The 25,971-nt window shown below is 45.6% G+C and overlaps 4 protein-coding genes and 1 pseudogene across 5 annotated transcripts; 3 read left to right on the plus strand and 2 right to left on the minus strand.

Annotated features, from left to right (window-relative positions):
* Positions 1 to 7,217: 7,217 nt before the first annotated feature.
* On the plus strand, positions 7,218 to 9,551 carry LOC133885774 (protein SULFUR DEFICIENCY-INDUCED 1-like). 2 transcript variants are annotated; one of them, XM_062325522.1, is made up of 4 exons: positions 7,218 to 7,450; positions 8,344 to 8,556; positions 8,639 to 8,791; positions 8,899 to 9,551. In XM_062325522.1, exons 1-4 carry the CDS (start codon positions 7,331 to 7,333, stop codon positions 9,301 to 9,303), a joined length of 891 nt encoding a protein of 296 aa, XP_062181506.1. In that variant the 5' UTR covers positions 7,218 to 7,330; the 3' UTR covers positions 9,304 to 9,551. The 2 variants fall into 2 exon arrangements, with proteins under 2 accessions (XP_062181506.1, XP_062181505.1); XM_062325521.1 differs by having other exon boundaries at positions 7,219 to 7,450; positions 8,636 to 8,791.
* Positions 9,552 to 10,036: 485 nt separating this feature from the next.
* Positions 10,037 to 11,606, minus strand: LOC133884145 (uncharacterized). The gene is made up of 3 exons (XM_062323506.1): positions 11,040 to 11,606; positions 10,317 to 10,635; positions 10,037 to 10,185 (listed from the first exon to the last, which is right to left on the minus strand). Exons 1-3 carry the CDS (start codon positions 11,604 to 11,606, stop codon positions 10,037 to 10,039), a joined length of 1,035 nt encoding a protein of 344 aa, XP_062179490.1.
* A 2,948-nt stretch (positions 11,607 to 14,554) lies between these two features.
* On the plus strand, positions 14,555 to 16,360 carry LOC133883913 (GDSL esterase/lipase At5g45910-like; annotated as a pseudogene).
* Positions 16,361 to 20,417: 4,057 nt separating this feature from the next.
* On the minus strand, positions 20,418 to 23,900 carry LOC133885693 (ribosome production factor 2 homolog). Its single transcript, XM_062325429.1, has 6 exons — positions 23,638 to 23,900; positions 22,011 to 22,214; positions 21,399 to 21,644; positions 21,076 to 21,312; positions 20,841 to 20,906; positions 20,418 to 20,753 (listed from the first exon to the last, which is right to left on the minus strand). The coding sequence occupies exons 1-6, from the start codon at positions 23,707 to 23,709 to the stop codon at positions 20,646 to 20,648; spliced, it is 933 nt and encodes a 310-aa protein (XP_062181413.1). The 5' UTR covers positions 23,710 to 23,900; the 3' UTR covers positions 20,418 to 20,645.
* Positions 23,901 to 24,550: 650 nt separating this feature from the next.
* Positions 24,551 to 25,399, plus strand: LOC133885610 (uncharacterized). Its single transcript, XM_062325340.1, has one exon. The coding sequence runs from the start codon at positions 24,722 to 24,724 to the stop codon at positions 25,223 to 25,225; it is 504 nt and encodes a 167-aa protein (XP_062181324.1). The 5' UTR covers positions 24,551 to 24,721; the 3' UTR covers positions 25,226 to 25,399.
* The last annotated feature ends 572 nt before the right edge of the window (positions 25,400 to 25,971 follow it).

Genomic DNA, 25,971 nt, shown 5'->3' on the forward strand with positions numbered 1-25,971 from the left:
TCAAGCTTCTCCGTGCTCTCGATCAACTGATGTTTTGCCTTATTTTGACTACGAGAGAGTTATCAAATTACAATACGTTAATTTATGGTGAACTTTTCAACAAGTTCAAGTCTATCGAGATAGGCAAGATGGCTCAAATTGATTTCGAAAACCTCTTATCTCAGAATATGACGTTAGTGTTTCAGACCTAACATAAACGAGTCAGACGCGTTTTGAACTCACGATCTCTCTAATCTCAATCAACACTGCACGTCTACACCATGTAAACTGTCCATAGTTCAGCACTCTTCCCTTCTTCTTTTTTGTGAGGTGTAGTTTAACATTGTTCTTCTTCGGAGAAACCCCCCACAAAATTCCGTTGGTGCACTGCCTCTCTACCAGGCCCGGCCATGGAGGGCAGGCCAGAGACTAGTGCATGATGCCACCACGAGAACGGCTCGATGGCGCACCGTTCCACTTTACTCATGGCGTTTGGTCGTTTGAGCGTGTAGGCAGCAGCAGGGGCCTTTTTTCTCTAGTTCCGATAGGTTTTTCGAAAGGGCCCCCTGCACTTTCCGTCTTTCCCAGCCTTGGGGGATACAGGATACCGTGATACGTATCGGCGGAAAGGGCCGGTCAAATACGGCCATCTTTAATCCGTTCGTGTAATCTACTCATTGCGAGCTCTTGCGTGGGAGTAGATCCTTTAAAAAGGCGAGTATATTCTGGCAGATGCATGTGATCCGTCTACGAATCAGGTGTTTTTTTTTCTTTTGCTCTACGCACTTTGAGATGATGACGGAGGTTATTCCCATCTTTGTTAAAAGTGCAGATACGAAAGATGTACATACATACATACATACACGGTGGAGTTTTGTAGTTTAGGACAAACATATATATGTATATATATACCCAAATGTATTGTAGTTTACTGTTGTGATACCTTCCAATTATAACTTAAATAACTATCGGTTACAACCGTATATTCAAAAATACATAATTATAATACGAAAAGCTAACGAGTTACGTTTTAGATTATACTATGATTATTACTACCTCCGTTTCGCAATGTTTGTTCATGCCCACCATTGCGTACAAATCAAGAAATACTGAAATCGAGTGAAAAAATGCTGTGAGATGACCATGCTACTCCTAATGCAATGATGAGAGCAAGTAACTCACCAGTGTTGAAGTAAATGCATCCATGCACTTAAGGACATAGCAGTAAAATGGATCATAAAACATCCTTAGTTACCGTAATGGACAAACAATTTGAAACGGATACCCCCGAGGTCATGAACAAACATTACGAAACGAAAGAAGTATCATATTCCTTAGGTTATACATCATTAGATAAGAAATTCGTTAAAAATTACATTCATTCATAACGTAATTGTAACTTAATTTTTTTATTTACGTCTGGTAACTCTCTGTCTTACAGATTGTAACTCTACTATTTTTTATATTGTAATTAAGGTGACATAATAGTAATTAGAGTTGGAACTAAATACATAATATATATCCAGTGTGTATATATACACTCCCACCTATCAGGTATCGACCCGTTCTCTTCCACAACAGCATTCAGAGTTCGGTTTTGAACGTCGCCATCTCTTCTGCACCGAAATTTTCTCAACCGCTAGCTCCTTTTTTAGTTGTGATGCATTTCTTTCTTCCGATGTTGTTACAGGCAGCAAGCTACATACTTCCAGGAACATCATACTAAGTGCTAGCCGACAAGCCAATGATTCTCCAACAAGAAGTATTCAATTAATTTTTAAGGAGTATATACCTCTCACAAAGTAGTAGTACTTCCTTTATTTGGTATATACTCCTTTAAGTAGTATTATACTTCTCTTTTTTATGAGTATATACTCCTCACTAATTAGTAGTACACTTGTCTTTTCTGAAATGTAGTATATATATTGCATTTATGAATAGTAGTATATACTTCTCAAACAGTAGCATCATATTTTTTTTAAAGATAGTAGTATATACTAAGTATTGCAAACAAGTAGTTGTCTCTTTTTTTGGCATGAAGATAGTATCACTGCACAGGAAAAAAAGTATATATGCTAATACAATCGGAACACAAGTTCCTGCATAGAAATTTAGGAAGTATTTCATCACTTCATGATATCTAAGCACCTGTTTCTGTACGAACAACAGAGGAGGTATATTAACAGCTATACTTCTAAGACGGAGAAAATCCTCAAGTAAATCCATCCTTGTGTGCTAGGCAGAACCGGCACATGACTTGAAAGAAGGATGCTGCCATAGCAAACAGCAGTACAAAGAGTCTAATCCTCCCAGAATTTTCTTGCCACCTATATGAACTCAGTGGTGCGCATTAGACATTTTGAAATGATCCATGTTATACTGATGAAAAGAAAATGCATAATGTTATCTTTGCCCCAGCTGATGGTGATATCTAATCTGAAAAGTATTCTTACGAGAAAGCTCAATAAAAGATCCTCGGTGTCAGTCACAAAAACAAAGTGTGTTTTTTTATATCTGAAGTTATTACTGATCAATTGATCATTATACTTTTTTTCTTTTTACTTGAACATATCCCTTTTCCAACATATGGGTTAGCTACAAACTAGGGAAGAATTTAAAGTTGTGATATACATTTTGAATTATACTGATGCGCATGCATGAACGCTGATTCCAGATGGTCAGGTTTCAATACAGAAATTCAGCCACACATCTAACTAAAATCTAATCTTCTTCTCATTCCTAAGGATATAAATCAAGCCCATAGTTGTATAGACTTTAATGGAATGTAAGTCTTTCCAAAACTAGGAACCATCAGATGTGTTGCTACTGTAAAACCCCCCATCTACAAGGTATTTCTTCCTTAACAACTCATAAATAGGATCACAATCACCTCTTTCTAGTTTCAAAATCCATTTAGATAACAGGCAAACATTCATAACTCTAGTATCAGTAAGGCTCAAACCTCCAAAATCTTTTGGCTTAGTTAACACATCCGATTTAATCATATGATATCTCTTCTTCTGCCCTTGCTCATGCCGAAAGAAATTTGATCTCACAGACTTCATCTTTTTATGTATAGTTTCTGGTCAAAGATGCACCCACATCGTGTAACTAGGAATAGAACTCAAAAAGACTCAATTAGGATTGTTTTCCCTAGAGGAGAGGTACATGCATTGCCAGTTCCCTATTTTTTTTTCAACCTTCTATCCCACAAACATCAGCTCTCTAACTCTAAGATGGGTAACACTCACTGGAATGCCCAGATATTTGATTGGTAAAGAGCCCACTATACAATTGAACATATTAGCAACTCTTTTTTGTTATTGATCAGAAGCACCCACAACAATCACATCACTCTTCTCATAAGTAATTTTCAATCTAGATATGCTTTCAAAATAGTACAACAGAAATTTTGTATAGGTAATGGATCAATCATCCAACTCTAAAAGAATAATCGTATCATCTGCATATTGAAGATGGGTTATCCCACTAGGAAACAATGATGAACTAAATCTTTTATTCACCCCTCCTTTTTAGCATTACTAGGAATGGCATCTAAAGCATCACTGGACCACCTTTATCTGAACAGGGACACCATCACCAGGGATTCTAGAGCTCTTCCTTTTGGCAATCACTGGACCACCTCTTCGTTTGTAGGTTACAAGTGTAAACCCCTCCTCTAGGTGAACTGCCTCCTGTGTGGATGGAAGAATTTGCTTCTCTTTCTCAGAGCTGCCCATCTCTACTGCTTGAAAATCTTTGATTGGGTTTAGGTTCAACAGTGGACCTATCTTTTTTGCTCTCTCTTCCACTCCTGCCTCCAGCCTCTGCATCTCTCCCTTTCTGTTTCTAGGGGGTCCTCCTCATAGTCCACTTGTTCCTCCTCTACTTCATCTTCTGCTACCTGTTGTGTAGGGTCTTATGAGTCATTGAAATCTATATGTTCATTTATTACTTCTTGTATACCAGATACCATGCCTGACTCTACTTCCATCTTGTTTTCATGCTTCTCCAACTCTTGAAATAGTGTTGGTTCAATTAAAATTTCATTTGTATCACTATTTGCATCCTCCTCCAACTTTTCTGCATACTTATCTCCTATATCAGTCTGTTTTTTGTTATTAGTGGTGTTGCTTTTGCCTTCTTTACTGGTACCCTCTTCACCAGCTTATGCTTGCATCAATCTAACAAAGCTAGAATCATGGCTACCTTCATAATCCCCACCAGAATCATCTTTATCATCATCATACTTATCATTATGTCTGTCAAATTTAGAATGAGGGTTATCAAATGGAGGAGGATTATGCTTGCCAGCAGGCTCAACCTACCATGTAACCTTATACCCTTCACCATTTATAAAGACCTTTGTTTCTCCTCTAATCTGACAAGAGTCCCTACAGGCTATCTTCACCCTAACAGGGCCAGGTCTACTCAAAGAGTGCTCATCTACCTCTATAGGATCACCAACTAAGAAAGCTAACTCGGTAACAACTTCATCATATTCTGCAAAATCAGGAATGTCATACGCTTTAACCCATATCACCTCTAAAACACAAGAAGCATCTACATATATCTCTGTAGATTTGACATTGGTTTTGATCATAGTGTTCTCAACTATCTGAAATTCAAAACCCTTGAATCTAGTCAATTGATATCTCATATCATCATCTGGAAAGGTTATTATAAATTTCTGCTCTGACATTTATCTGATTTTCGACCCTTTCTTGCCTCTAAAAAGGTGAATCATCTCTTTATTTATAATCTCTATAGTAGCTTGCCCTCTCTCAATAGTCATCACTCCTAGCACTTAATTATTGTTTAACTTTTTTCCTAGATGGAATATGCATATTGTAGAAACCCATGCCTAGAATTCCAAAGCCACAAACCCTGAGACCTCTTTTTTCTGGACATGATGTGGCTTTGTGTCCAGTCTTCTTACAACCATAGCAGAGGGTAGGCTTGGTGCAGACAACTATATGATGACCAGGTTCATTGTGGTTATAGCAAAACATATCAGAAGTAGTGGTACCAAGGTTCTTCCCTTTACCCTCTTGCCCCACATCTCGGAGAGATTTGGAGAAATCAACCTCACCCTTGCGCTTCTTCTCTTGATCTCTTTTGAGTTTGTTACAAAGATCATGTTCCAACTCTATAGGATTTTTGTCTAGTTCATCAGGTCTCCTTTTGTTGGTCTGGCGAAAATCTCCCTCACCTAGGTCTAAGCACACATGGTGATCCCCTCCAACCTTCTGTAAATCTGGATCTCTATCAAACTGTTGGCGCCCTTCTCGATTAAAATTTCTCTAACCAACTCTACCAAAAACCAGAGGAACCATCCCTATTGTTGTTGGAAGGGCCATCTCTACCCAGCAAATCAGAACCATCTCTACCAAAGTTGGGGTTACCATTTCTGTGAAGTTGTTGATCTCTTCTAAAACGTCACTGATCTTCACCATCTCTTCCCATCGGAGGCTCATCCCTTCGATTTGGATCAATTTTCACACCGGATCAAAAGGAGGGGCCACCCGTTGACTTCTTCTTCCCTGAATTGTGATTTATCTAGCCTCTAACAACCGCCGCAAACGATCGAGAGTCAACTCTATGTTGCACTGCTCGAACAACTCATCGTGCCGTCACCCCCAAACCGACGGATCTCCGACGCTCGTGCTTGGAACCCTAGATGCGCCACCTCAAGCTCTCTCCCTCGCGGAACCCACATCCAGATTCCAATCGAATCCGTCCAGGAGTGTCCGTAGATATCCTCAACACAAGTGCCGAAAGCACACTTGGGTCGAGCCGAATTGCTTGACCAAACTGGGCTAGCGGACGGGCTCTCACTCCTGAACAACAGAGGAACAAGGCGCCAGAATTGCCTCTCGAAACACCACTCTCCCATTCTTTTTCCAAACTACTCTCTTTTTCCCCCACTCCTAAAGGAATTTATAGGAGACTGTGCTCTTATCCTGAACGACCAGCAAATCAAATCGGAGTATTTAGCAACTTTTTTCTTCATAGCATGCATTCCGGACTTGTTAGGTGCACTTATAATAAGGTACTATTAAATAATAAAGAAAAATACTATCATATCACATGACAATTGGAACACATAATTTTCGCATGAAACATCAACGATTGAAATTCTTGCGTTCCAAACACACCTTTGTTCTCTTTCTAGTTTCCCCTCCTCTGTGTTCTAGTGTCTTGATTTTCCATCCAACGACTCACCGTCACTACTCTACTACATGTAAGCATAAATTTAAAAAAATTCATACTAAGAGTGTGGTTAAAGACAGGAATATGGGAGATGAAGTAATTCCAGACACAATTGGACATGTTCAAATGCTCATATGAAGGGAGTAATAGAGGCGCTTGAGTTGCCTATCTCAACTAATCTCAACCCACTAGGGATGACAATCTAAGTATGATATGTGCGTATAATGATCATCTATATCCGTACCTATTAATTTCTATCTGTTTATGGTTATACCCGTGAACGTTCACTGGCGAAAAGCAACCCCTAAACCCATTGTCCGTGGGTACCCATCACCAGCGGATATACCTATTTACCCGCTTGCCACAACAGATATAACAAACACTACCACAAGAGTCATACATCATTCGTTCATTCTATACGAGAATAATGTAATGGTTGTAACAAAATATATAAATAATTTTAGCAAGATATATAAATAAATGATTTCAGCTTAAACAATTTTAGCAAGATGTATTATTTCTGTATGATTTCAGCAAGACGTATATTGAACTTCAATATGATCATTTACTCTAAAATACATCATAATTTTCACTCAAATGAACATTTGAACAGACGAGCAATTCAAAGACTCTAATGAATATATAAACGATGAATAAAGACATCATCGGAGAACTATATGGGTTTCATTGGTATGGATACATCTTCCATGTATCTGTATGTATCTACTCATCGGATAATATTTTTCATCTATAAATGTATTTATAAATATCCAATACTACTCATATTCAAATATTTATCTACAAGTAAATATGTAAGAAAAATAAATTGCCATCCCTACAACCCACCCCCTTTCTCCTTCAAGGCGCCGCGAGCACACCATTGACCCGGCTCGGATCATGACACGTCACGCCACCCGTCTCGCTAGATGGGCGCCATGTCCCCATCCAACCCCCGCGCTGGAACCCGGACGCTCTCCCGTCCAGGTTCAACCCCCGCCCCCCCGGGTCATCTTCCTCCGGTCCCCCTCTTACCCCCAGATCCCGCAAACCGCCTATCCGTGGGCGCTGATCATTGTTCTCATCACCCACGCACCTCTGCTCCTCTCTCGCCAAGCCTCCGTTCAGAGTGCTCTCCTCCATGGCTTCTTCCAAGATGAGAGGAGGTGGTGGTGTTGGCGGGGAGAAGAACGATCTGTTCCATGTCGTCCACAAGGTGCCCGCCGGCGACAGCCCGTACGTCAGGGCCAAGCACCTCCAGGTTACTGGCTTTCCCTGTTCTTGCCAATTCTGTCTCTGCCTTTTCTTGACTAGATTTTAACAATACCGAATTGGCATATCAATCTGGCAGTAGCTAGCTTGTGTACATACGAGTGTCCAGCTATATTTGCATGGAAGCAACCGTCTTTTGTATGTTTCTGGGTGCCTCCTTCATTGCTCTCCATGCCAATTGACCTTTGCCCTAGACACTGGTGTGTTGACACAAACCACCTTATGCGTTAGTAGGTCTTTTTTCGCTAATCCTAACAGTAGATGTTTTCCTGATTATGAATATCAGCTATTTTTGGTCATTTTTGTTTGTCGGTAGAAACTAAATATCATGGAGCCTTTTTACCATCGACGATCTGTTAGCCAATTGACAAAAACATCGCTGCCTTGGGAGGTACCCAGAATTTTAACTTGGGAGGTATCAAAGGTACCAAATTTCGGTACCTCCAGAAGTATAATTTGGTGGCACCTTCCAGTGACTGGAAAAAAGCTCAATATGGTATGCTTGCAAATATGGCAAGGTTGCCTTTGGCTGATATGGATATTGATTGTGATAGTTCTTGTCGTTCGGTTCTGTGCTTTTTGCTATACTGTTCACTGAGTCATTCTATGTAGTACTACTACTACTATATTAGGCTTGGAGCACATGGTTACCAGAAATGGATAATGATCCAACGGGGATGAGTTATTCACTGGTCCAATCTCCAAACAATTGCGTGCTTCATGATTGGTTCATATTTAGTACTTAAAAGTTAAAACACCTAATTGCACACGGCTTAGTTCATGCTTACTAGTAGTGGACCTAGTGGTACAAAATTTAGCTGAAGTCCTCCCAACCATCTTGATCGCTAACTTGCGTGAAATGATTTTCATTGCATGAATCAGCTTGTGGAGAAGCAGCCGGATATGGCGATCGTGTGGTTCTGGAAGGCGATCAACTCCGGGGACAGGGTGGATAGTGCCCTGAAGGACATGGTCGTAGTGATGAAGCAGCAGGATCGCTCTGAGGAGGCGATCGAGGCCATCAGATCCTTCAGGCACCTCTGCTCCAAGCAGGCCCAGGAGTCCCTCGACAACCTCCTCATCGACCTCTACAAGGTGTATTTTTGGTGCATCACATCTTGCACAAATGCTCAAGGATTTATGCATTCTAACATGATGTGGTCACATCTTTTAGAAGTGCGGGAAAGTCGAGGAACAGATAGAGCTACTGAAACAGAAGCTGAAGATGATATACCTCGGTGAGGCCTTCAACGGGAAGGCGACAAAGAAAGCACGCTCCCATGGCAAGAAGTTCCAGGTCTCCATTCAGCAGGAAACGTCTCGCATTCTGGTACGGGTTACTGCTCCTCATGTTACTCCTACTGATTGAAATTTGACCGTCGATGAAGTTTTCAGTTACACTCAGCTTACTGAAACTTTCCCTGGTATCCGTCACAGGGCAATCTTGGGTGGGCTTACATGCAGCAGAACAACTACGAAGCTGCTGAATTGGTGTACCGCAAGGCACAATCTATTGAGCCTGATGCCAACAGGGTGTGCAACCTTGGGCTCTGCCTGATTAAGCAGGGTAGACATGAGGAGGCAAAACAAGAACTCGAGGATGTCCTACTGCGCAGAACCTATGGATCAGACGATGCAAAGGTGGTTGCCCGCGCTGAGCAGCTTCTCCGTGAGCTCAACCCATTGATGCATGTTTCGTCGCCGTTTGATGTTGGCTTGAGTGTCAGTGAAGAGATCATGGAGAGACTAGACCTTGTGATGAATGAGTGGACGCCATTCAGGTCAAGGAGGCTGCCTGTATTTGAGGAGATTGCCACTTTCAGGGACCAAATAACTTGTTGACTCATTGTTCTGCATGGTTTTTTATCTTAGCGTGCATAACCGTTTGTTACTTTAGATGCTTTTGTTCATATATGGAAGGTGATGTGGGTTTTACAGCGAGAATTAGAGATCAGATAGATATCATGTAGCTGGGGTTGATGCAAAGCGTTCCCTTCAGGAGTAGTGTGGTTTTTTCTTCATGTTGTGTGGTGCATAATCTTCAGACAGTAAATAAATGGTCTTGAAGCATGTTGTGAATTTGTACAGGATATACAGTTGCCTGTTCTGAGCTGATCGCTTTCTTGGCTTGTTGCAATGAAAACTGAAATGACTCGGCTTCAGGCAAAGCCAAATGTTTAGGACGAGGAGGAAAGAACAAGACAGAGAGACAGATCAGCGTGATCTGCATCAGAAATGAAGTGCCAAAAGTAAGAGGTTGAAGCAACTAAAAGAAACACAGCACATATGCTATTGATAAGGAACAGTACACAACAAACATCATGTTGAATAAGAGAGAGACTCAAGAGCTGGATGACTAAAAGTAACTCCATTATTATTCCCGAACAAATTCAGCACCATACTTCCAAAAGAATTTGTATACCTTTCTGACATTCTTGTCGATCTACCTGTCTGTTTGAAGCGAAGTACATGTTTAGTGTCCAGAATTAGAGAACGAAGGAAAAATAAGCTTCATCCTAGGTGACTGAAATTGCACTATGTTCAGTTCTAGTTATGCACAACTCTAGGATACACACTACAAAAATGCAGAGCGGAGCGCCGAACTGCCGAAGTACTCTCCATCCTTCTTACAACGATGCCAGGCCACGTCCTTATGGCCATTGTAGATCATTTGCAGCTGCAAAAACAGGTGGTAAACAACATCAGTCCTTGTTTCACAAATTCCTAGACCAAAAAAAATGTTCAGAAATTAAACAAGGACAGGAGATTAGAAGCCGCATGAACAGATTTTCAGAGGTTAAACAAGAGCAGGATGCTAGAATACAAGATGGAAAAGCTGAGAGGCCCAGTGTTACCTCTAGATGGCACCAAGACCAGGACAAACTCCATCTCATTGTTGCCGGGCGGCAGGTCCAGGACGACGGGGAACAGCCTCGGCAGGGCGCCGCCGCTCCGGCGGCAGATGACGAAATCCTTGTGCTTGGTCTCGTCTTCGAGCCTACGGCGCAGCGCGGCGAGGCTCTGCTCGTTGAACGTGAAGTACCTCCAGGTCCCCTCGTCGAAGTCGTCCACGCCGCCGTCCTCCCTGGCCGTGTTGTGGAAGATGGTGCGCCGCGCCGGCATGTGCAGTGGCTCCTCAACTGATGGCGGCTCCTCAAGCTTGTTTTTTGATTCCTAAATCATTACGAGTTCCTTAGCCTTGGATACAACTTAATTAAGCTAAATCAAGATCACTAATCTGAAATAACAAGTCATTGATCAGCGACACCAATTCATCAGAATGCAACTCGTTCAGGACAGAACGAATAAGAACAGTAATCATTTTCCCAAGAAATTAACATAGCAGAAAAAGCGTCAATTACACAAGAACCAATCAAGTTGGAACTGATTGGATGAACTAGCTGGTAACTACGCAACAATCAATCTTAGCAACTCAAGAAGATGCATTCGTTCTCCAAGAATTCAACGAATGGTAATGGTAACATGCTTGGAGGTTGGAACAATGCAAGAACTGGACCCGTCAGATCAAGAACGAACGAACGAACCAAGCAATCAGGATCAGGCTTCTGTTCGAATACCTTGGCGGAATAGAACCTGACGAAGGCGCTGGACGCGGTGTCCGACGTCGTCGTCGTCGCTTCCATCCGAGCGTCGCAGGATTGGGCGCGGCAGGGCGGCTGCCGCGGCCCCGCCGCCTGCTCCGCCGGGACGACCTCGACCACCCAGGAGCTCTCCTCCGGCTCGACCTCGAAGTCGAGCGTGACTGCGTTGTCCCGCGGCGTCTCCCCGAAGCTGGCGCGGAGGAGGCGGCCCAGGGGCCCCGACAGCGTGAGGCACCCCCGCTCCCCGTCCCGCCGCGGCGTCCAGAGGAAGGCGCTGTCGTTGGGCGTGGACGGCACGCCCTGCACGACCCTGCAGCTGGGCGTGGCCGCGTCGAGCGCGGTGGCGGGATCGGCGGCGCCGAGGTAGAGCCCGCGCTGGCCCTGTAGGCGGACGTACTCGTCGCCGGCGGGCTCCACGGCCCAGACTGTGCCGCGGGAGTTGCGGCGGTAGCCGTGGGAGACGGCCTCTGCGTCGTCGGCGCAGAGGTACGTGCCCAGGTGGCTCTTAAGCCGCACGGACCGCGCGTCCTCGAAGAACTCCATTGCCTGCACGCGGAGGAGGGATCAAGAATTCAAGAACCGGGTGGCGTTTCTTGATTTTGTTTGCGAAGGGAAAAGGGAGGAGGAGGAGGAGGCTTGTTTAGGCGGGAGGAAGGAAGGCGGTTCAAGCACAACGGCCCCTTCGTTTCCAAAAAAAAAAAAAGGCACAACGGCCTCGTCTGCTCAAGCTAAGCTATTTGTAGGAGTGGGAAGAGTGGGACCCGGACCAGCCGACTACGTGCCCACTCCCCTCACTCGCTGCTCCCTTCGCCATGGCGGCGAAGGGGAAGGGCAAGCAGGTGGCCGCCGAACCCGCCGGCGGAAAGAGGCGGAAGGGCGCCGAGGACGCGGGGCCCTCGTCATCCTCCGCCGCCGCAGCCGCCGATCCGGCGTCCTCCAGTTCGTCGACGACGCGGCCGGCGTCGACGACGAGTACGAGGCGGAGGAGGACGACGAGGACGAGCCCGGGGAGGACCTCGACGACGGTACGTACGGGACTCGCTTCGGTTCCCGAGATCGAGCCTCCGTTCGGTACCATCGCGCGTGGAGCATGGATCGGTTGGGTGGTCCGTTCTGGGGTTTGGGTTCTGCGCAATGTGGATTCAGGCATTCCACTCTGCACGCCGGGTGCCGGGGCCTCTGCTTCTTGGACAGGGTACGACACCGCGCCGTCCTGCTCCGGCGAGACGATGTTTCTACGAGGCCTGCCCACGTACGACGAGTGGGGTATCGCTGGATCTGCAGGTGCGTCGGGTGCCTCATTGCCTTGGACTGTTGCATGGCTGATGCGAGTGACCGTGACCAAGACCATGGCATCTTCGGCTCTTCGCTAGTTCTTGGAGCAGTTTTTTTAGTTGCTGGTAGGATTAACATGTTCTATTGTTGTATTAAGACCTTGATGCATGTTTCTTGACGGGACATTAAGACCTTTATGTTAAATTGATTGATTGATTTTTATTTTAGAGTGTTGTAACTTGTAACAGCTGAGAGCCCACATGTTTATCCAATCAATTTTTTGGGGCTGTTTATTCAACCAACCTCTGTATGATTTTCCTTGCGGTGTGAATGTGAACATCTGGATGCCAAAAGCCTGCGTGCAAGCTCGGCCAAAATTAAAAAATAAACAATATATGCATCGTATATTGTAAAAATAGATAATATGTTACCGTATTTACAAATTTAGTATGTGTATTCGGTACCTTATTTACCGAAAATGTGATTTCGACATTTGATGTGTTGAATACGACACTGTGCATCATATTCGGCACCACAGATAAAAAAAAACAGACTGTATTTGGCACTCAGATGTTGAAATCACGTTTTTGATAAATAAGGTACCAAATATACATGCTAAATTTATAAATACGATAATATATTATCTATTTTTACAATATACAGTGTACATGTTGTCTATATTTTTTAATTTTTGCCTGCAAGCTCTGAAGTTTGCTGCTGATTTGGGCATGGGCATGATTGAGGTTGAGTCAGATGCTTTCAATCTAAAGACTGCTCTGGAGAGCACAGAATTATTGCTGAATAGCACTCAGTATCGGCGCAGCGTAAGTGTGTAACAGTGTAAGGGCCATTGAGCCACCCCTGGGCTATGTAGCGATCGGTGGCCTCCGTGTACTACGTGACATGACCAAGTTGTGATTCTTTATCAGGAGGTCAGAGCACAACACGCTCGCCTCCGGGCGGGAGCAGCCGCAAGGGTCGTGGCGCGGTGCGCGGTGGCCTGGGTCGATGTACGTGCGTGGAGCCGTGGATCACCGGCTGGAGGCGTTCCAGCTCGGCGGGTCGGCGGCGGGGGCCATGCGCGATCCCGCCCGATCGAGCCGCGCGGGGTTTCGTTTGGGATGGTGTACTCGGGCGTGTGCGCGGGTTCTTTTTTAGGACGAGGAAGTGGACACACACTCACACACGCATACACATAATACTTACATCTGCACACTCGTATTAATACGTTCTAACTCACATAAATACATTCTAACAGACATCTAAATAAAATTAAAGATTTAACCTTATGTACCACATGTACACATTTTGATTATTAAACATACCTTATATGCATGTACTATTTTTATCTAAGAATTAATTTTAAAAAAATGCGAGCACACGTGCTGGATCCAGAACTGGAAAACAGATGTAGTTCGCACAAGTGCGCGGGTTCGAGGCGCACGAGAAAACACAGTACAGTAGTCAGCGTGTCGGGCTCGCTCGCGCGGCTTTGGGAGGGTCTATGCCAACACGCTAGCGGCCGCTCCCCGCGCGCGCGCGGCTACGGTTGCGGGCAGGCGCCGCTCCGGTCTCCGGCGTTCGGCCCACGAGCCTGCGTGCGTGCCGACCGCGCGTCGGTCGTGAATTCGTCGCACGGGCACCTGCCTGGCGACCCGTCTGCTGGGCATCTGTACGAACCCGAGAAGAAGATTTCCGGCTTTTGAGGCGGTTCCTTTACAGAAATGCAATGCGGCGAGAGAAAAAAATGTGCTGCGCTATATTCTATGTATGTACAGGGAAAAAAAGACGCTCCACAATCTACAACTGGCGTATCATCAGTTCATCACAAGCTTCTGCTGTTCAAATAAACCAACGATGATTCCAAGTGCAGATCATTCTACCCATTCATGCAGTGTCCCACATGGTCCGAACTTTGAAGTCTTCTTCATCAAAACAAACAATGGTCAGTAAGAATTTTTAAGTCGTTGTATAACGAAGGTCTCAAACGGACACGATCTAAGACGTACATGATTTGACCTCAAACACAACTGTACGAGGGCGGCATAGCGCGGCATAAGTGCCCCTCAGTTGACCAAACGTATCCAAGCATTTCTCCATGGCGCAACAATTAGTCCAACTTGTGACTTGGTCTTCTTCTCCCTTGCAAACTGTAGCAGCCGTCTCCTTCTTTAATAAAGACACGCAAGTTTTTTGTCAAAAATGTAGTAGCAGCCATGGAGCTCGCACTTCTCTTCTCACTCGTCTTCCTCCTCGCCTGTCTCTCCGGCGTGAGCTCTGGCTCATCAGGCTACTTCACCTCCATGTTCACCCTTGGGGACTCCTACATCGACACCGGCAACTTCGTCATCATGGCAACTCCAGTCATTCCTGTGTGAATCGACAAGCCTCCCGACGGCATGACCTTCTTCGGCCGCCCCACAGGGCGCACCAACGATGGAAGAGTCATCATAGATTTCATCGGTAATTCCAAATAACTTAATGCATTTCTTGTCAGAATTTGACTGTCTGAAGTCTGAACACGCACTTACCTGTAGTTTGAGCACATGTTTAATTTGAAATTCTGCACTAACACTTCGTTCCCGCGGTTTTAGCGAGAAGTTTGGCCTCCCGTTCCTCCCAGCTTCCCTGTGGAACAGCTCGGACATCTCGCGAGGCGTACACTTCGCCGTCGGCGGCGCGACGGCGATCGAGGTCGGCTTCTTCGAGAGGAACAACCTGGTCCAGTTTAAGCTCCTGAACAACTCGCTGGACGTGCAGCTCGATTGGTTCGAGAAGCTCAGGCCGTCGCTCTGCAACACCACGGAAGGTGTGCCCTGTGTCCTCTGCTCTGTAACTATCAGCATGTCTTCTTCAAGAGTACACATATTGTTGTGCTCATTTTCTACTGAATGAGGTTGACAATTAAGAAACCGATTGGTGCAGGGTCCGGGGGTTGTTTCGGTAAATCACTTTTTGTCGTCGGGGAGTTTGGAGTCAACGACTACAACTTCTTCTGGATGGCGAACAAGACCGAGGCCGAAGTGAGATCGTACGTGCCAAAAGTTGTGGAAACCATTGGCATGGCCGTGGAGGTACAGCACATTTCTGTTCAGTGTCCACGCCGTTTCATCAGTTCTAGCTAGCTTGACACTGACAGTCAGTGATCGAGCTTTGCAATCATGGCAGAGGCTCATCGACGACGGCGCGGCGTACATCGTCGTGCCGGGGAACCCGCCGAACGGGTGCTCGCCCACCGTCCTCACCCTCCGGCAGAGTCCCAACGAGACGGACTACGACCGAATGGGCTGCCTCCGCGGCGTCAACGACGTGGCTAGGGGCCTATTTATTTAGGTTTTTATTTTTTTTCTCTGAAAAGTCGTGTTTTTGTTTTTCTGAAAATTTGTTTTTGGATTTTAGCTGTTAGATTTTATAATATTTTTTTGTTTTCAGCACATTATTTCTCAGAAAAACTACTCTCAGCTAGCTTCTTAATTTCTAGTTTATTTTCTCAGAAACAGGTTTCTAACTTCTTATAAACCACTTTTCAACAAACCCGTTTATTTTATCTTCTAGCTTCTAAACTTTTAACAAAAACAGAAAAAAAAACAGCATAAAACAAACATGCCTACCACGCTCTGCTCCGTGGGTGGCCTCACGTGTAAGTACCCCCATGGCAGGATCATCTTCGCCGACTTCTACAACCCAATACGCAGAATCCTCCAAAACCCCAACCATTTCGGTGAGCTCTGCATCTTTCATTTCCAGATCTTGCACGTCCTCGGACTTGCCTGGACGTTTTGCAGTCACTGACTTGCCTGAAAATTCTGCGACGTGCAGGAGTGGCCCCTGACGACGTTCTGAAGGCGTGCTGCGGATCCGGCAGCGCCGTCTGCGGCATTCCCGGGGTGTCCGCCTGCCGGAACCCGTCGGCGTACGTGAGCTGGGACGGGGTGCAGCACTACACGGAGGCCATCAACCGCTACGTCGCCAAGGGGTGGCTGTACGCTGATCCGCCGATACTGACCGCTCTTCGGCACTAGATTGCCAAAACTGCTGCGGTTGCGTAGTTCTCGCAAGCGTGGCAATAAGTCAACACAGATCACAAGCGTGCCAATAAGTTACTAACACCGGTCATGCACAGGCATGCCAATAGGCCAACACGAGTGCAGTTTGCGTTGTTGTTTGGGCTGAAAAGAGACTTCCCGTTAATGGATCTGTTGAGTGTCATATGGTTAGGGACGTAGAGTTCGCGCGGTTAAGAACTTAGAAGGACCACGTAAGTCTTTTCCTTCTTCGTGCCGAGATCAAGACACGAATCACAGAAGGATACCGTGAGCCGTGAGGTGTAACGTGACACGATCTCATCAGAACAGTGGTTCGGCTCCGCTAGGTGAAGTTCTTGCAAGCATGCCAATAAGTTTTTTTTTCTAGAATCGTCGATGAGCGCCGGTACGGTGGCTGTACCTTGTGGAAATCCACTCAGGGACAGAGCTAGCCGGGAATATCATCCAGATCATCATCTATGCACGATGAAATCAACAACACAGATGATATAATAATTTTTCATAGGATTCGCAGAATTTTATCGGGCTCACTTGATCCGATGGCAAAGACTAGCTTCACCACTGAATCCACGTGATGCGAGCTGCGACTGAAACTTGTTGGCCATCCCCCAACCCTACTTCACGTGTTCACCCGTGACGATCACAAGCAGAATCACAGAAAGATATGGTGAGGTACAACGTGACATGGATGGCATACGATGCTTCCCAGAACAGTGGTGCGGCGTGCGGAGGCCGGGCCGACGTACATGGACCGGATCACAGGCAGGAAGCGGTCCAGCTCCGCTCGAGGTCGAGTTCGGCCTTCGGCTTTGGTGGCGGAGGCGCACGAGACGACGGCCGTCGGCATTAGGGCCGTCGAGCCACCCCTTGGCGATGAAGCGATCGGTGGCCTCCGTGTAGTGCACCCCGTCCCAGCTCACGTACGCCGCCGGGTTCTGGCAAGCGGCCACTCCGGGCATGCCGCAGAAGGTGCTGGGGGCTCTAGTTGTAGGCGCCGCCGGCTCCGCGGCAAGCCTTCGGAACGTCATTGACGAAGCCTGCACATTGCAAAACTTCATGCTAGTGAGCGAGTGCAATTTGCAAAACTACAAATGATTGTGCCGTGCAAGAATCAGAGAAACCGATTGCTGTTCCCAAAATTAGGAAAAACTAGATGCTTTTGAAAAACTACCGCAATGCGAAACGGAGGTTTAGTCTGGAATGAAAAGATGTAAGGCTTACCGAAGTGGCTGGGGTTCTCGAGGATTCTGATGATAGGTTCGTTGAAGTCGGCAAAGATGATCCTGGCATAGGGGTACTTGCCCCTGAGGCTGCCCAGAGCCGCTCGGAGCAGCAGGTTGTGGTACCTGACCACGGCGTTGGCGTCCGATGTGGTCGTAGCCTGTCTTGTTGGGGCTCAACCGGAAGGTGAGGACGGAGGGTGAGCACCCGGTGGGGCGGAACCAGCCATGGTCAAATCAGGGGCCGGCCTATTTAAGTTCAGGCTAGATCTTAAAAATCTATTATTTATATAGTAAAATTCAATAAAAGTTTGGGTCCAAACTCTAAGCTAAAGCCTAGGTTACCATGGATTTGATTCCGCCCTGACCCGGTTGGCAAATTCCCCATCACAACAATGTGACTGCAGACTAAAGATGGCTAAATGGGCCAGTCGGACCAGGTCGGCACAGGCCCGGTTAGACACAGCCTGATTAGGTATGGCCCGACAGGCTCGACTAGTATAATGGGTCGTACCATGTTGGCCTGCATATCGTGCCCTCGGTCCACGACACGACCCGTCATGCATCATGCCGTGTCGGATCGGTTCAGACACGATTGCGGTCCGGTGGCACAACTGGTTTGATGGGCATGACGGGTATGGTTCCACAGGCGGCTCGAAAAAATAAAAATAAAAAATAGCTACAAATTTTAAAAATATATATAGAAAATAGATAAAAATAAGATAAAAATATAGAAAATAGATTAAAAAATACCTGCAAAATTAAAAATATACATAGCAAACATAAAATATCCGGGTCTAAACATGCCGGACCGGGTTGTGCCCGTCCGTGCTGACTCGTGCTGGGTTGTACCTATGCCGGCCTGCCGTGCCGCGCGCTCGGCAAAGGCACAATCCATAGCCTCATGCAGTGCTAACTCAGCCCAGCTCGGTTTGGATCATGACTGAGCCGTGCCTATTATGCCAGGGCTCGAGCCGGGGCCTATTTGACCATCTCTAGACTGCACCTTCGTTGATAAGCCTCTGTTGCTCCAGGGAGAAAAGAGAGAGGATCATTGTGTTAATCAGATCAACATTCAATCAGACAATCCGTTGGTGCATACAAATTCAGTGGTCACAGAATGTGACTTACACATGAGAAAGCAAAACTAGAGGTCAACTGGTGGCCAAAAAAAACTTGGTGATTATGTTCTTAATCAATGCTGGCAACTAGACAAGTAAAAGTCAGCAAAAAAGAAAAAGAAAAAAAAGAGAAGTGTTTTACATAAGTAATGGCCCTCCGCACCAGGATCAGGCAGGACTAAAGAAGGATTAGTGGATGGAGCAAAGCGGTATTTAACTTGGCAACAAAATAAAATCGATGATTTATTACTCCCACTTAATGTTAAAACCAATATATGTATATTTCTAATCATTGGTTTGATATGTTCTTTTATGTTGGTGCAAATTTGTCCATCTAATAATAACTACTCCCTCTATATTTTGTTTCGAAAAAGTCATCAAAAGTAAACTTTGTTAATTTCACTTCTAATATGTTGTCAATTGTTATAAAATAACATCATATTAAAAAATACTTTGAAATATAAATCTATTGAAATAAAATTTGTATACTAAATATGCATATAATTTGTTAAACTGTCGATCAAAACTTATAAAGTTTGATTTTTCAAAATAAAATACGCCTTACATTCTTGAACGAGAGAGTATTTATTTTAAGAATCGTGACCTTTTCTAAATGAAATCACCTCACATTCTTTTAAGTACATTTCGCCAACTGAATGGTAAGATGTGGCTACCACCAACACATTCTGTTTTACTAAGACAATAGTGTTGACACAGAACAGAACCTCACAGTCACAGGTCTAGAATTACCAATTAATAATAATAATAAACATATTAATATTAAAGATTCAAGTTGCAAACGGTATATACTCTGTGAACACGTGGATGGGCAAGTGCACAAAAAGGCATGGCCATGTGCAAGAACATTGCATGGACGAGTGGAAAAATCTGTGCTAATACATCGAGAATTCATTTGAACGAACTTCAGATCGATTCAGGTTCTGGCATGTACTACAAATTAAAGCTAGCAAGAACTGTAGAAAGGATTGTTAGAACCGAAGCTTGTGATAGGCTACTTTAGTAGTTTTAGACCCGTACACAAGTCCGGAGCAGCCTGTTCTTATATGTTCCATGAAAGTCTATGAACTGACAATTAGGCCTCGTTTGTATAGGATACGGTTTTAGAGTTTCTGATTAGTTAAGAAAGTGATGATAGCTGTTAAATTTCATTTATTAGTTCTTATAATAAATTTTTAGTTTTTTATATATCAGAAATAAAAAAATTCATCTCAGTCTGCTTCTTAGCTTTAATCAATTTCAGCTACAGGTACCTTCGGTCAGCCAAAAGCCACCCAACAGAGCCAAAAGGTTGCCGTTTGAATAGCTTCTGTTTTTCTAGGAAAAATCTCTTTTAAGCCTATCTAAACGAAGGGTCAGACATCTCCCAAACATATCCTCCCAAGTCCTCATTCTTGATTCCAAAAAAAAAAGTTTGTCGCCCTTTGGCAGTGATCCCGCCTTGCTCCAAGACTGGGTACGGCTTACCCAGAACCAAAACAATGATACTGGTTATTCGAAGTGCAGAAAATGATGGATGGTCTTGGGACAGACACAGAAAACACAACAGTTTGTGGGGCAATATGGATCAGTAGCAATTGTGCATTCGTAACAGCTTCAGGATTCACAACCACATGAATGGAGATGCCATCCAATTCGTGACGACAAATCATCAGATATCATTGGCATCAGGACTAACTGTAAGATAAAATATTTTTAACATACCATTGCTCAAAATTTCCATGCTTATGTCTGACAAACGAGTTGGTACACGATATTGTTGTGGAAGTCTCAAAGGCTTTTAGCCTAGGAAGATGGCACTAAACTATTTACCACCCAATCTAACAGCAAGCGGCTTCCACTTGGCTAACACAGCAGCTGGGACCAGTTACAAGCAAAAGTCCTTAATCTGACCAGAGTTCTTTACTCAGGGTTGACCTTTTGCTTCTTTGAGTGCTCCTTATTTTTCTTGGCCTCGCGGCGCTCCCTCTTCAGTCCCTTTATGTCATTCGATAAACTCATCTTTCCAACCTTTTCAGTCAAAACAGTGAACCAAATTAGTTCGTCAGTAAAATAATCTTCATGTTTACAATTGCTCCAAACAAATTAGATACAAACCTCCTGGTCTGGCATGTACACCCTTCCCAACTTGCCGTGTACTGGATCCTTCGTGACATTTTTCATCTGCAAGAAGGTTCATGATAGTTGTGAATACTGCAGTGACTCAGGAAGATTTTAGTCAACAAAGAAGACAGAGCGGGTATTAGCTGTTCAAGGCTAATGGAACCAAAGTTAGCAAGATAAGATAACAATAATCTGAAGAATAAAAGACAGATAGTTCCATCAGGTATACCTTCTTAGCATGCTCAGCAGTCTTCATAGCTTCTTTCTCTAAACTTTCAACTGGAAGCCTGTGCCTCCTAACTACCAGATCCATTGAAGGTCCAACTTCAACCAGCTCCATTCTAGGAATAGATGTGCCTGACCTTTTTAGACGAAGAGCACAGTGCATCATGTAGATAGTAGTAGGAGAGATTGCTGTGCACACATAGATTCGATCCACACCGGCAAGGTTTAGATTCTCTACAACCTGCATTCAACATCAACAGTTTATTGTGAAGCTCAAGAGACTATCTACGTCCTGCATACCAGATAATATTTAAAGAATGGGCACACCTCTCCTCTGAAAAGATCAAGCAGCACTTCTTTTAAATGCTTCAGCTCTTCAGCAGTCTCAAAGTGTTCCCCTATAAAGGCAAAGAAAGGCTTCGATCCAAGTTTTGGTGCCAGCTTCTTGTCATAAACAAAAGATTCCATCGATTTGTAGTTCTCAACTCCTACTTCAACAAGGTCATATATGTGGTGGTCATATGTCCTTCCCAACACCAGATTGTTGGGTCTCTTCTTTGAATGAGCACCATACTGCAGCACAAGTAAAAAAATAAGTTGAAAACAATGGAGAGAAGAGCACCATACTGCAGCACAAGTACAAAAATAAGTTGAAAACAATGGAGAGAGATAATCTCTCAAGACAAGTCAGCATATCACCACATTTAAGATACAAGGACAGAGAAAAGCATTAAAACAGAAATAGAAAGTGTTATACTCCATTTGAGATAGGTTTATCAGGGGTTGACAGAAATTCATCATGTAGCTCATTCGATTGTTCTACTTCTAGTCCGCACCATGAGTTATTACAGCATTAGCAAATACAGGATCACATCTCTTGAAATGGGAAAAAAATACTTCTTAACGCTGAGCACCAAAATAACAAATGATTTCACTCACCACTATAAGGCTGCAGTCCGTCTTGAGGGAGAAAAACTCCAGAGAAGATTCTCCACCACTCTCAAAAGGCCTAATGTTGTCATTCTTCTTGGTGTACTTCACAGCATTATCACGCTTCAGATGGTAAATATCTGACAGTATAGAGTTTAACACAGCACTAGTCTTGGTACCATGGAGGATAAGCGTCTTCTTGCTGGTCTCAACCTGGCAAAAGTATCAAAGCAGAAATCAGACGAGAGACTCAGTCAACCATTAACTAAGAAACACATGAAGAATTTTCTTTTCAGATTTCTTACCATACAAGGTTCAAAATATGTTGAGCCTCCTAATATAATAACTAAATGAACTAACGCTAAGAATCCCACGTGTTTTGAAGCGTAAGGCATAGTGCACTGAGCACTCTTCCAAAACCTCACGCCTTATTTCATTTTTTTTTCAACCCACTAGAGTGGTAAAGTTTTTCTAGAGTTCCATCACTAGCAACGGAAAACAAGTTTACAGGAAGGTAAAGATGTTCAGGACAGGAAACAGAAGAGTAGAGCTGCAACAGATTATCCAGATGTTGCCTACTCGGTGCTGTTTGTTCTAAGATGGTTCCCACACAGTGGACCCGTAGGCAAGCTGCTCATCTTTTTTTTTTCCGAATGGGGCCGGGTTTATAGGTAAACTGGAAGCATGGTACAACCCGCCCTTAGGAACCTCATCCTCGAACACAGTCGAGGAAAACATATTGGACTCCGCCGGAGCAAGCCCCAGCGACCCGAGAGAAGATCGAGATTCGCCGGAGCAAGCCCCGACGACCCGAAGACATGAAGTTACACCGAGGGGAGCTAACGCATCCCCCAAACGCAGCTACCCTACCAACAAACCTAACACAGATGTCAGCGAGCTCAAGTAGGCCGAAAACGCCACCGGAGAGGAGAAAGACATAGACACAATGCACTACTCAAAGTTGCTGCAAACTCCTCACCGCCAACTCCCAAATCCAGCGCATCTAAAACCAACTCCTGCACACAGGCGACGTGACCAGATCTGTCGGGGGCCTACCTCTACACGAACATACTAAACACAAAGACACACACATACGTATCGGCATCCGTAGAAGCACCGAGAAAAGAACAAATCGTGCCGATGAATCGGCAGCGATACCCGGCTGAACTCCAAACGGTAGCCCTGTCGCTTGGCTGCAATACCGACGCCACGCGCCGCCCAGCCCGCGGCACGCAGCAGGCTCACGCTGCTCATCCTGAGCAGCCGCAATCCTTGATGGCAATGGCAGATCCAGAACTAACATTTTAGGTATGGCGACGCGGTGCACTACTAGTATTAGTATCCAAGAGCAAAGAAAGTAGCAATCACGCTAATAAGCTATGTAAAACACTACAGATTTGATACTTTAGTCGTGTTGTCATGCATGCATATATTGATTTTCTACTTTTACTGACACAAAATGTCCTTCTGTTAAAAAGGATGGCAACTATGTGTTCAATTGCATAGAAAACGAAAAAATCGGAACGTGTATTCAGGGCACACCGAAGCCCGACAGGTAGCTCCGCCCCCTGCTCGACGGCACTGATGTTTCGGGAAGCGAAAGCTGCGGTGGGAGGTGGCAGAGAAAGAAGCTTACGAGCTTGGGCGCGTGCTTGAGGAGCTCCCGCTTGGCGCGGCGGCTCTTGGGCACCCTGATCGCCGCCACCATCTCCTCCGCTCCGCTTCGATCCGAGCCGCGCGGCGGAAGAGAGAGAGAGAGAGAGAGAGGAGGCAATGAATCGATAAACCCTAGAAACCCCGAGGGACGCCGCTTTTGTCCTGGAGGAGGCGGGGGATCGCGCCGCACAGAGAGGCGGAGTCGAGGCGAAGCGACCAGGATGGCGGCGCAGGCAGCACTAAACGGTTGCCCTTCCTTATCACATGTGGAATTAGCTGGGCTTTCTTTTTCCTATGTGGCGGCGCAGGCAGCACTAGAAGATGTACTGGTCTGGGTTGGGCCGGCTAGCTAGTTAGCCCTTGATGGGCTTCATGGGCTTTTACGCCTATACAGTGAAGTGTTTACTTTTTCTTCTTTTTCTCACGCTTCCTATTTTTCAGATGCTTGAAGTAGCGTGATATTTCAGTGATCCATGTGAACGCGTGTCAACACGCACTATTTTCTTCTTCGGCGGTTTTCTTTTGTCTTCGAGCTTAGAGGGAGGTAGCAGGGTGGCCCAGCGGCAGTGGCGAGCATGGGGGCGGGACGGCGGAGGACTACCGAATAGAAAGTGACAGAGCAAGGGCAAGAGGAGATAGATGACCCCGGTGGAGTGGGTTAGCACGATAGGGGTGGGGTGGTGGCAATGAATCCAAACTCCTCAATGCGAGGAAGAAATGAACAGCGTCGGGCGGACAAGAGGAAGAAATGAACATCATCGCGCGGACAGGAGGAAGCAGAAGCACGATGGATCGTCAGATCACCCTTTTTCTCGGTCCCAACGTCTCCTTGAGCACGCTCCCTGCTCCGCTACTAAGGCAGGCTCCTCCAGGAGCTAGCTGTCAACCCCTCGCGGCCCAACGGTCGCGAGCCCCTTTCCCGCCAGCGACTCTATTAATGCTATCGCTTCCACGCTCTCCAGCGCAGTCCATCCCTCGCACCCCGCCCTTTCCCCTCGATCTCTTCGCTCTCGCTCACAGGTCCTGATCGAGAAAGAAGCAGCCGGTGCGGCGCTGGGTGATCGATGGCGAGCGGAGGGCGCGCGGCGCACAAGGCGTTCCTGCTGTGCGACTACACGCTGCTGGGGGCCGCGTCGGCCTGCATCTTCCTCACGCTCTCGCTCCGCCTCGTCCCGTCCACGTGCGGCCTGCTCCTCGTCTTCCTCCACGCGCTCACCGCCGTCTTCGCCGCCGCGGGTTGCTCGGGCTCCTTCACCGACGGCGGCGCCGGGGCCGGCCGCGCGCACGCGGCGCACACCGCGGGGGCCGTCCTCACCGCCATCTTCCAGGGCGCCGCCGCGCTGCTCGCCTTCACCCGCACGGCCGACTTCCTCGCCCAGCTGCGGTCCTATGTCCGGGAAGAGGATGGCCAGGTGATCCTGAAGCTGGTGGGCGGGCTCGGCGCTGCCATCTTCGTGCTCGAGTGGGCCGCGCTCGCCCTCGCGTTCGCTCTCCGGCTCGACGACGGCGGCGGCGAGGAGGCGGATGCCGAGTACTCTAAGAGCTGGATGTCAGGTTACCATGTCTGATTCTGCTGTGATCCAGCATTGGAGAGCCTGAATCCTGGAGACTGGAGAGATAATGCACATAAATCAGAAATGAGGTATCTTTTTTTGGTTCTGTTTATTTACAGATTGGTGGATCTATTCAGCTGTTGTTACCGTGATCATGTACTAGAGCGCAAAGGCAAACGTATAGCTTTGCTCTGTATTCATTTCATTCGTTTATCCGATCTGGTATAAACTGAAAGGAGATTTTTAATTCGATGAGTCGAAACAATTTTGCCCTGATCCTTTTCTTTTTGGAGATATTAGACTATCATATTTTGTTTCTTCTCTTTCGGATGATTTGGCAGTCACTCTCACTCCTGTCCCAGGCCTCAAGGCTCCACATAGTATGAAATTAATTTCAGCTGGGCCTTACTTTTCTGCGTGGAAAGGATTTTGCTGTGATTTATTTTGTTCTTCTTTTGGGCAGATTGGTCCATCCATGTATATGATTTGCCGATCTGTCAAGCCTCGCAGAGTACGGCAAAGCAAAATAAAATCAGTTTTTCGGTTCTTCTCTTGCAGATGATTTCCTCAACTCCTCTAGCCTCCACAGTCACAGAGCATAGCAAAGTAAATAATAAAAGAGAAATTTAATCTGGGCCGTTTTTACTTGGTTTTTTTTTATATTTTTTTAAATAAAAAAATACGTCTGTTTTAAAAATTTGCAAATTTAAACTCATTTCGTCCATTGAAACTGCCAACATGAACAGATCTGCTGGAACTTA

Source organism: Phragmites australis, chromosome 11, assembly GCF_958298935.1.
Source record: "Phragmites australis chromosome 11, lpPhrAust1.1, whole genome shotgun sequence".
Taxonomy (NCBI): domain Eukaryota; kingdom Viridiplantae; phylum Streptophyta; class Magnoliopsida; order Poales; family Poaceae; genus Phragmites; species Phragmites australis.